General features: G+C 41.6%; 1 protein-coding gene across 1 annotated transcript in view; it reads left to right on the top strand.

Annotated features, from left to right (window-relative positions):
* The window catches only part of DCLK2 (doublecortin like kinase 2), a gene marked incomplete at its 5' end in the record, with an annotated part of 149,897 nt that overhangs the window by 16,012 nt on the left and 121,943 nt on the right, over positions 1-11,942 (top strand). The window contains one exon of the mRNA XM_006019172.2: positions 3,366-3,700. Coding sequence (XP_006019234.1) covers positions 3,366-3,700 — 335 coding nt within the window. The remainder of the gene's footprint in view (positions 1-3,365; positions 3,701-11,942) is intronic.

Below are 11,942 nucleotides of genomic sequence, written 5' to 3'. Positions count from 1 at the left end.
TACACAGTAGCATCAATGACAGATTTCCAATGCCAAAATAGCAAGTGGAATTGGATCCAGTGTCCAGTCTCATCACCCAAATATTTCTTTTTTCTTTGTCAGTGGATGAAGTGGTATCTTTGACACTAGTACTGGCAGCAAATGACTTTCAAATGTTTGAGGAGTTCCTTGTGCAGACTGCCAAGACTTTGGAACTTTTCTCAAAGAATTCCCACAAGCTGTTCAACATTCTGTTAGCTTCTAGTCTAGCCAGGATCACTTTCCCTATTTTAAGAGGGTCTACAACTGTCAGATAAAACCTTGTGCCAACTGTCAGTCATTACAACATTGACAGCAAAAAGAGCTTATAAAATGTCTTCTACTTGCTGTAGGCTGGGCTCCTTGGTTGGCTTTAGAGAAAATATTGAGATTAAACAAAAGCATGCTGTAGATGAAAGACTGTTTACCTACTATGGAGGAAGGCTTTGGGGTTTTTTTGGGCGAGGGGGGGAGGGGGGATTAGTTTGGGGTTTTTTATTTTTGTTTTTAGGTTTTTGTGTAGCTTCTTGTAAGCTAATTTACAGATGAATCCTTTTCTTGCAGGATGTACACTTACCTATGGCCACCCACATGGTGCATAGGCAGTATCGAAGATTTATAGTAGGGCCAAATCATTATTTCCTTGCAGAAATTTCCCCTTTGGAATTTTCATGGCATCAAGAGTGTTCACCAAATATCCAGTGGTCATGTTAGTGCATGCATGGAAGTAGGGAACGTATATATGTGTACCTGAAAGACTGGCTGATACACAGGAACACAGCAAGTCCTGCTACCACTGGTATTTATGCATTTGCATTCATTATTCACTGGGTAAACTGCTCTTAGCCCATTAGGCAAGAAGTAACAGCCAGAAGCCAGGACCCTCTCATATGGCAGTGTCAGCAACTTGGAATAATACTGATTTAGCAGAGTCTTGGTCTGCAGAGGAAACACGAGCAGTTCAAACTTTAGTCCTATTTAACGTTCACCATTGTGCTAATTTTTATACTGCCTTCTCTCACCCTCCAATATCAAACCCTTTTGAACCCTTCTAACATTCTTCTTCTTACTTGATGTCCAGTCACAGAGGCCCCAATTGAACTATGGTCAGAGTGCCTTGTTTATCACCCTACAACCAACATTTTCTCATGGCTATTACCTCAGTAAAGAGTAAGCAAACTCCAGCATCTTAATGCTGGATTGCCTTCCATATCCTTCCAAAAGATATAAGGTTGGTTTTATTACTAGAGACCAAATTAATCTCTCCAGTGATTTTAGAATTCCATCCAAACCAACCCATTGCCTTGCCAGTCTTTCCAAAGTGAAGTTCAACACTGGGAGATAGAAGCTTGATGCTTTGAAGACTCCAGGCCTTATGATGTCACTTGCTAGACTTGCTTGTGGTCCTTAATTCTTTTGGTGTAATGTCTGTGAGAGTTTGCTTGTGGTACAACTCAGTGAACTAGAGGAAGAGGTCAGTGTTCTCAGTTCCTCCCTAACAGTGATGCTGGTTTCAGGATGACTAATCCACACATTTATATCCTATATTTATAGATTTTTATTTCCTTAATAATACCAGGCCTTTTAGGCTTGTTGTCTTTCTTGGTGGATGGATACCCAGTGGAAGAAAAAGTCCAACCATTTGATCACAGAGAATCTGACACTAGTAGTCAAAAAAAATTCTGATTGCACATGAGATGTTCACCTTTATGGGGGTTGCACTTCTGACAACCTCTCAAAGAATCATAGTTACTGTATGACAAATAACCAGTTAGTTTCCATTTAGAAAGAATGGTTAACTGTAGAGAGCCTAAGGTATTTTTGTAATAAATGTTCCACATTGCATATTTTATTTTATCTGCACTCAGATTTTCTATGTACATCACATTTAACATATTTATCAGTCATCATTTATTAATATGACTAGATTAAATATATGCCAGTATAATTATAACTTGCATGTTCATTTCAAGTTTAGAAACAGGCCATTGGGACCAAAATTGGAATCTAAATTTCAGCACAGAATATTCATAAACTTTTATATCATTCCCTGAAAAACAGCATTTTTCACAAATATCATAATCTAACTTCAGTGAGTCATCATGATTCAGTCTGCAGCATGGTTGCAGCTACTTCAAAACTCTTTATTTCTGGCAGCATTTTCCATTTCTCTGTTGTGCTGTTTAGGTAGTTATATGAAGTGACCCCCCAAAAATGTCAGCCACATGGTGCTGCTGCTTGTTCTGTATGCGTATGTGGGCATCTACAATGTCTACCTAAATTCTGCTGTAGATTGTGTGTGTTGGGGATTCCATGAAACAAAATGGATTGAAAGTCTGGAAGTTGCATTTGTACTTTTAAAGAGTAAAAGAACTGTGATAGCAACATTTTAACAAGTGACTGTCATAAAATTCTTCTCAACCATAGTCTGGCCTGTGATTTTAGAGATATGGGGGGATTAAAAACTGTTTTCCTCTTTAAACAATAAAAATATTTCAGATACCTTGTTCGGGGATGTTGCCTACTCATATAGTAAGTCATCACATATTGAAATACAGGTTTTTGGAAATGCTTATACTTTTTTTTAGGGATCTGTATTTATTTTTATAATTGAGTCTTTTATTAGAATATAATTATGATCAAGTCTGTTTCCCTAAGCATGTACAGGGAAGATATATCTATACCTGCCTACATAGCAATCCTTAGACTACTGCCAGGAAAAAAGTTCAAGCTATATGTTCCCTCTGCATGTATTTCACAGTGAAAAAGGTGTGCTCACCACAACAGCAGTTTTGAGCATACCCATGGCCATTCTTAGGTGCATGCCATAAACTGAGGCATGCACCAAAAAGCAATTTTATGTGTACTAATAAACAGTATGTGCAAGAACAAGTGGATAGGGCCTCTTTATTTGTGGGCATCTTGGGGTAACTGCACTGGCAGTATAGGCTTACTCTTTTTGAATATGTTCCATGAAGTGGAAGAAGGCTTTAAATAACCATCTTTTGTGAGCCCCATAAATGTAATTGCTTACAGGGATCTTTCAGCACTATGTGGAGAAGGGGTCAACACTTGAAATAGAGAGAAATATTTCCAATTATTCCATTTTTATTCCTTTTTTATGTGAGCCTTTCTATCAGGTGACTTTGCCTTATGCCTTGGATTGGAAGCTCTGGTAGGTTCCGGTACTTCCTTTCAAAGACATGTAGATGAAATCCAGTAGATACTTATGCTTCAAAAAAGAAACTGTCAGTTTGGAAATGTATATCTGAAGAATTAGCATTAAGCAACATCCAAAATGAACAAAGAAACAAACTCTGAATCATCATAATGTCTCTCTTTTTTAGGTGAAAGTTATGTATGTGCATCCAATGAGCCATATCGCAAAGTTGATTATACCAAGAATGTCAATCCAAACTGGTGTGTGAATATAAGAACTGGGTCCAGTCGATCCTTGATGTCTTTGACAGCTACAAAAAGTGAAGTGAAAGAGAGTAAAGATTTCATTAAACCCAAGCTGGTAACTGTTATTCGGAGTGGAGTGAAGCCACGGAAAGCTGTGAGAATTCTGCTGAATAAGAAGACTGCACATTCCTTTGAACAAGTCCTGACTGACATCACAGAAGCCATTAAGTTAGATTCAGGAGTTGTCAAGAGACTTTGTACACTGGATGGGAAGCAGGTAAGAAAACAAACCATCTTGGATAGTCAATAATTATGAAATTAGGATTCTTCATTTTTTATATGCTGTCATAATTTTCAGTCTTGTTAATAAAGTTATTTCCGTATTTCAAGTTGTATCTAAAAGCCAATTTCAAAAAGTTGTTTGTTTTTAACTATAACACATATTATAGTTATGGAAGATGTTCAGACTGCATTTTCAAGAAAAGTAGAACAGTTGATAGTTTTAATTAGCAATCATGCTCTGGTGCTAAACAAACACTTGGGTATCTTTTAAAGTACCTGTCTTCATAATCTGGAAATCTGGAACTGCCTGGAAAGCCTCTTGCTATGTGTATGTATTCCTGTATTTCTTTTATGCTGTGGAAATGCTTCAAATTTTAATGATAAAATATTTGAAAAATTAATTTATTTAGAGTAAGTCAACAGCAGCGAGATTGATTTATAACAGCTAACAGTTCTGTAATGTTCTTGCTTGTCATTCTTATGAGCTTTAATTGGATTTGTTAACCAAAAGGAATATTTTGTACAAGAGCAATTAATTTTTTTAAAAGCCAAAAACTGTGATTTAGTCACACTTAATTATCTAATCTGTGATAAAGGATATTAATTGTATTTTAACAGTATATGGATTGCCATCCTTTATCCTCTCAGAAGTGGGTTTGACATTTTTCAGGCCCGGATGGAAACAGATTAGTAGGAAAAAAGTGAAGGAAAGAGCTTACGTGCATTTCCTCAATAACACAAGTGGCTTCTGTTTCCAGTAAATGGTTGCTTCCACCTAAAGGATAGTAGGGCTATGCGAAACGTCAGTCATTGATTCAATTTGGAGGAGATTTGGCCCAATTCGGCGGCTGAATCTCCGAATCCAAATTGAATCAGAAGACCCGTTAATCTCTCCAAATCGAATTGGAAGCCTCTGACAATTCAACCACAGACACAGCTTTATATGCTTTTTCTACATACCTCAAGGTACCAAGTGCGGCTCGTGAACGCTGAGCTGGTGGGTCGAATTAAGCGTCCCATGGGAACGAGGTGGGGGGGCCCCATGTGCTTGGCAGCGGACCCAGAAGTGGACCAAAAGTACTTCCGGTCCACTTCTGGGTCCATTGTAGAGTGTGCGGGTGGGGCCCCTGCCCCCAAGCTCAGCGACTGGTGCCTCCTGGGTCTGGGAAGGCACCTGAGGTCCCCCCATGGCTGATTGCTGAGCCAGGGGCATGAGAGGGGGGGGTCCCCCACTGAGGGTGTGGGGAACCTCTCCTTCATGCTTCCATGGGATGCTCCATCTGCCCCACCATCTCAGCGTTCATGTGCTGTGCTTAGTACCTCAAGGTACATAGAAAAAACATATAAAGCTGTGTCTGTGACCAAATTGCTGATTCTCCAAATCAGAATCAAATCTTCAAATTCAGATTTGGCCGAATCAAATTGGGACAGTGATCTGAATCAGTGAACCGAATCACTGTCCCCCGAATCAGGCCGAATCCAAATCCAAATTGAATACTGCCTGCTTTGCACACTCCTAACAGATAGTGCAGTAAACATTTAGTACCGAAAGAGAGAATGTGCACACAGATCAAAGGAATATGAGAACTTCTTACTGAAACTGTCTTTTGAATCCCTCTTCTCCCTGCTACGTCATTTTCCCCACCCATTACTACTTCTTTTTTAGATTTCACGGACAATTTATTTCAGGCCTTCAGGCATTTTCCCTAAAATCTAAAATTCCAGTAGATGACTGTGACATTAGCACATTAGTGATATCACAGGCATATTGAGGAGAGAGCCCAGTTCATTGGGAAGACTTTGAAATTCAGTGAAGAGACTTTATACCAGCATTAATAGCTCCTCCTCCTGCTACTGGATTGAGGGCATGGTGAGACAGTGACCTCAGTAATAGTGATGAGGAGGCTACAAGTATTCTTGGGTGGAATAGGCAGACTTCTAGATTGCTTATCACTGCTAACTTGCTACTTTCCTCTTTTTTTCAGCGATTAGGAGATCAATTATTGTCTTCTCTGCCTTACTGTGTGATTTGTTTCAACCATGGAAGCAAGCACATGTAGATTGCAGCCCCTCTCTTTTTCTTAAGGAAAGGGAATCAAGATGTTATTAACTTTTCACTTTCCAAATTGAAACTAAAATGTTAGCTTCTTTCAGCACAGCACATTGGTAATATTAGGTTCTTCCCATGTCTAAATGTGCATTATGCTAAGGTCCTGAGATGAACTTGAATTGAAACTGAATTTGAATAGACTTTGCCCCATTGATTGAACTATTTGTTAAAGTCCAGCTGCCTTTTTTTTCTTGGTTGTACAGTTGTACAAGGCCAGCCTTGAGATCATAAGATTTGACTGTTTTGGGAGGTTCCTTATTAGACCTGCTTATCACCCATGTGAGGATATAACTGGGAATGAGTCAGGTTAGAAAGGTTAGCAGTCTTGCAACAAGATGCTGGGTTCTGCAACAAGTACGTGGTTCCTAGCGAGGAAAGTCACCTACTGCCTAGCTTTATATCCTGAGACATAGTGGAGTCCCTGCACAGGTAACCCTATGAGTTCCATAGGTTCAGGAAAATTAGAGCCTAGTGTTGAGTCCCTTTGTGCTAGCTAGTAATGATTCTGCCTTTGTAGAAGGCATAAATATTTTTTGCCTTGTCTGAAGTCCTTGTCTAAAGTGTGTCTGATTCTGGCATTTGCCGTTGCTGCTTCTTTTTATTTTTTTATTTTTATTTGTTTTTTGGCCTTTGTGAAGTGTACATTGAAGTTGGCACCAAGGGCATTGTAGAGGTTGGCAGATGAAGAGATGCTTTTCTGCCAGTTGCCAATTGATGGAAATTTCTGAGCCCATTTTCCCTAATGTGGTAATTGCTTAGCCTTCTAAATCTGCTAGGAAGGCAGTTCTTTTATGTTGGTATCCTACTGCTGGCAAAGCTTGAAAGGCAAATTCTTTTTCAAAAGCTATTTTGTAAATGGCTACGTTTTTGTAAATGCAAAATGTAGCTTTTGTGTGTTTCTTTATATTCTGTCTCCTATAAATAATATGGAATTGTAGTTGACTTTTTTAATGTAAGATATTTAGATAGCTTCAAAACAATATTTATCCTTCTTCAGAACATTTATCTTCATTTAAAAGTTTAGAAATTACTTTTTAATTCATTAAACATTTTGCTTTTCAGCTGAAAGATTACACTTTCGTGGAAAAACTGATCGTGAAACTAACGATCTATGATGAAATTTCCCTTTTAATTTTGAGCAGTATAATGGATAAGAATATTTTCAAAATCTTTTATGGTTTTTATTTGGTCAGACTCTCAATCCTTTGCTATAACAACTTGACAATAGTAATGAATAGAGAAAAGCATTTAGGTTAAAGATTTTCTTGATATTTGTACATAATTAGAGTCAATATTAGGTCCTAAATTACTGCAGTCAGTCAATTACAAAATGAGGGATTTTTCCCCATTCATCATGTGGAAAACAAAGCCTCATTGTAGAATTGAGTATGGGAATGCTCCAGCTGGGAGGTGGTGTTCCCAGCTGACCTGGGTGCAGGGCCACCATAGAAGTAGTGGTGGCACAGAGGTTCTTCCTTCTAGTGCCTGTTCTCTGCCTGATTCTCCTCCACCATTGGCTGAGAGCAGGCTTTGAAAAGAAGAACCTGTGCATTGCTGTCACTGTCCCCTGTTGATGAAGACAAGAGGGTAGCCCATAACTACTCTTGCCCCACATTGCTGTGTGTGAAGCCCAACTCAGCCAGGGACAGCAACAGCGACAGCCGTGCACAGGTTTCTACTTCCAGTGCCTGCTCCCAGCCAGCAGAGGAGCTGTCAGAGGGTAGCCAGGGAGGCAGCAAACACTGGAAGGGGGAACCTACATGCTGCTGCTGCTGTTCCTGGCTCCCTGCACAGCTGCTTCCTGTAGTGTGGGTTAGAAGGGGCTCCGGGGCTCACCCTGCACTAAGAGCAGCTGGGGACAATGGCTGGAGTGAGAAGCAGGTAGTGGGGGTGACAGGTAGTTGGAGGGACAGGCATCAGGGTGCAGAATAGTGGAGGGGCAGGTGACATGGGGGAAAGGGGCAAGCTGCTTGCCTCCCCACCATTGTTTGCCTCCCCTCTGTCAGGCCCCACTACCGCTTTCCTCACCACTTGCCTCCTTGCTCCTGCTTTCCTTGCCTGAGTGGTAGAGGAAATAAATTTTAAATGACTTCCAATAATTAGATTTTTTACATGGAAACTTACAACAAATGTATAATTTTTCCATTAATTATTGTGGGGGGCGGTCTTCTTAAATTTGAAGTAATCTCAGATTCTGACAAATACAGTATAACATTCGGTATAGTAGTCTTTTTCCTCCCCCTCCCTTCAGTCGATTTTGAGATGGCAGCAGCGGTGGTCCCTCAAAGTTGAGGATGACGTCCGTCAGGCTTGATGGATCCCCAGGTGACTGAGGAGCCTGATTCTGGATGTACATGTTCTTCGGCAATGGGGGCATGTTGTTGCATGGGGGAGTGGGATTTGCAGCCCTGGGCTGGTCTCCTTCTCCTTCCTCTGCTGCCACCATTCCACCTCGGTATTGAGTCGTTGGGCCTCAAAGTGGTGCGTGCCTTGGTGGGCCAGGTGGCGCCATGCCTGATGGTCAGCAGCTTGCTCCTCCCAACCATTGGTGTCAATGCTTCCATGCTTGAGAATGACCTTGAGCATGTCTTTGTACTGTGTCCTTTGGTCGCCCTTTGAGCGTTCGCCAATGGAAAGCTGGGAGAAGAGAATCTGGCGAGGGAGGCGGTTCTCAAACATCTGGATGCAGTGGCCCGTCCATTGAAATTGATTTCTCAAGAGCAAGGCTTTGATGCTGGTGGATGCAGCTTCATGGTCCAGCGGTCCTCCCTTTTGATCCCCAGGTTTTGACGCAAGCACTGCTGGTGAAAGCTGTTGAGGATCTTGATGTGGCATTGGTAGATTGTCCAGGCTTCACTGCAGTAGAGGAGGGTGGTCAGCACAACAGTCTTATACACCAGGACCTTCGTTGACTTCTGAAGAGCTCTATTTTCAAAGACACATTGTTACATCTTGAAAAAGGCGGCACTGGCGCAGTTGACCTGGTGCTGAACTTCTTAATTGATGGTAGCCCATTGAGAGAAGTGGCTGCTGAGATACAGAAAGTGCTCCATGTACTCCAGAGCCTCCCCAACTATGTAAATAGTGTGAGGGATGTTCAGCTGGCTTGCACATCCTGTGCAGAGTGAGGCATCACGCAGTAATCATCTGCAAACTGAAGGTCATGGATCTTCTCGGTGGTGAATTTCATTTTTGCCCGGAAGCGCCCAAGATTGAAAAGCTTCCCGTCCAGTCAATACTGGATACTGATGCCGGATGGTAGATCATTTTGGATGAGGTGGATGATGATGGTCAGGTACGAGGTGAGGCAAGGCAGGGATGGAGGCTGGGGCGGGTGGCTGGCGCGGGCTCCGCCGGCTCCAGGGAAGTGCTCCACTCCCCAGCCCTGATGTGATGCGGGTAAGTGGAGCACTTCCCCGGAGCCGGCAAAGCCTGTGCCAGGCTCTGGCTCCAGCCCCTGGTCCCTGTCCCCTGACCCCAGCCTCCAGCCACCAGCCCCTGGCTTCAGCCCTTGGCCCCCAGCTCCCAGTTCCAGTCCCTGACCTCTGGGCCCTGGCTCCCAACTCCAGACCCCAGCCCCTGGCCCCCGGCCCTAGCCTCCAGCCACTGGCCTCTGGCTGCAGCCACCAGCCCCTGGCTCCCAGCCCCTGGCCCCCAGCTCCAGCCCTTGGCCCCCAGAATCCTCCCCAAGCCCCCAGCTCCAGCCCCTGGCCCCAGCCCCTGGTCTCCGGCCCCCAGCCCTCAGCCCCCTTCAGCAAGTATCCCACACCGGACCAAGGCGGCACGCGCACGGACTAAGTGCGCTTATGGACCGCTGCTCCTTAGAGGGAACATTGGTCAGGTAGATGGTGAACAGGGTGGGGGTGATCATGCAACCTTGTTTGACCCCAGTCCAGATGTGGACCAATGCCTTCTGCACTTTTGATATGGATGATGTGATTTGAATGCTAATGACATGCAGATTAGAGTCAACATTTTTGTATTATCAAAATGTATGATTTTGTGAGATAGCTAAATAACATATTCCTGACTCCAATGTTCTGAGAGAGCTTCTAGTTAGGCAACATAATCTAATAAGACTAGTTTGGCCATAGTTTTGAGATGCAGGCTTCTGCTGTTCTGATTTATTTGCTTCCATCGTGGAGATTTGCAAGATATATTCTCCCAACTAGAGTGAGTTTTTTCTTTACTTGGGTGAATCTTTTCTCTTCTTTCCGAATCTTCTCTCTTCTTTCCTGCTCTGAAGTAAGAGAAGACAGACTGGATTTTTTTTAAAGGAAGCTGACCCTTTGTCCCTTGTTCTAGGATATGAAGTTTGTCCTGTTAACATTACCAGATGTGTACTGGTTGGGAATAGTAAAGTCAGTCAATTCATGCTGCTTGGTGTACAAAAGTAGGCATTCTGTAAATGACAAAGAACTAAAATTGCCAGATGCACCGTACAAAAAGCACATATTATTTGACTTGTAATAGGATATAAAATCTTTTAAAACTGTTGTGCTGGAATACCTTTGTCTTTCCTCTCTTCCTCCTCATGTTAAATACTGAACAGGAACAATATGTTTCTAAGTTTCCATAAAACATCAACAGGGGTATTAAGAATATGATTAGAGCATAAAGAATGAACTGTGAGAACATGCCATTAGCATTAGGCAATGGACCTTTATCTCAGCATTGGTTTAGGGGGACTGTAGGTACCTTTTTCATCATTCCCAGCCTTTCGGTTTTCTATAAGACCAGCTTTGCATGAGTTCTGTATTTTGTCTTAAAATGGAAATGAAGTGATTCTCTAGGTGTAATCAAACATTGTCATGGGAAGTATGCAGTAATTTTGTCTATATTTGTTTATCCCATGAGTACAGATTTCTGTTCTAATGGCGCATTAACCACTTCTTAAAAATAGTATTTATATTTTTCCTGACTTGAAGGTATTAAGAAGGCACAAAACAAATAGTAAAATAACCCATGCTGGGTAATAGTTCTTGTTGGCAACCAGAGATGGAAAAGAGAAGCAATAGATTAGCAGAACAGTTGATGTCAAAGGCCTGCTGCTTCATTTTTCATAAGGTTACCCTAAAGAATATTGGATTAATTCTCCAATCTGAGTAGGAATTGATTACTTGACAACTAGTTTAATAACTAGATTTTAAACTTAACTTTACAGAATTTGATGTAAGATGATATTTTGCTCTCTTTATAAAAATGTTGGTGCCTGATCACTTTCTGCCTTTATAGCTTAAAGTATAATTCTGGCAAATAATTGCCTCCTTTGGGTATGGTACAGAAGTGAAAGAATACTAATATTATTTCAGTTTAAAATAAAACCAGTTAATTTTTTTCTTCGGCAGTACACTTCTTTAAGTAGCTAGACACAAGGTAATGTTTACAGCTGTTGTGAATGTCTCATCTCTTCTGTATTTTTAGTATATTTTAATGGCACTGTTACATAGATGTTAGACAACTTACTACAGTTGTTAGAGATGACTATAATAACATCATTTCTAACTTCCATGCTTATTGGCATTTCCTGTATGCAAAAGCCACAGAAAATTGAAACTTCTCCAGTGAAAAGAATGCTTTATTTGCCACTTCACAGATTTATCTCAGCACTGAGTTAGAATCTGAACTGGGCACCCAGCATTATTTTGCCCTTTGCTGTGGGTGATGATGTGAAAAGTTCTATCTTTAGGCATTCTGTGATAAACTGAAAACAAGATGAAGAAACTCTGCCCCTCTGTCCTGCAAGCTTGAAAAGTATATTACTTCATGTTCAGAGACAAGGGGCCAGATTCTTTTAGATACTGAGGTGGCATCCTATTGACTAGGGACCCTTAAGAAAGGGAAAAAGGAGGATCCAAGGAGCTACAGACCAGTTGACCTTACCTCAGTCCTGGAAAAATCATGGAGAGATCCTCAAGGAATAGATTTTTAAGCATTTGGAGGAGAAGGTGGTAATTAAAAACAGTCAGCATGGATTCACCAGGGGCGAGTTCTGCCTGACCAACCTGATTGCCTTGTATAATGAGATGACTGGTTCTGTGGATGTGGTATAACTTGATTTTTAGCAAGGCTTTTGATATGGTCTTCTACAACATTCTTGCAGGCAAGCTAAGGAAGTATGGCCTGG

The sequence above is a fragment of the Alligator sinensis genome, unplaced genomic scaffold (genome assembly GCF_000455745.1).
Source record: "Alligator sinensis unplaced genomic scaffold, ASM45574v1 scaffold169_1, whole genome shotgun sequence".
Classification (NCBI taxonomy): Eukaryota; Metazoa; Chordata; order Crocodylia; family Alligatoridae; genus Alligator; species Alligator sinensis.
The sequence above is the reverse complement of the archived record's forward strand: the minus strand, read 5'-3'. Positions and strand labels throughout refer to the sequence as shown.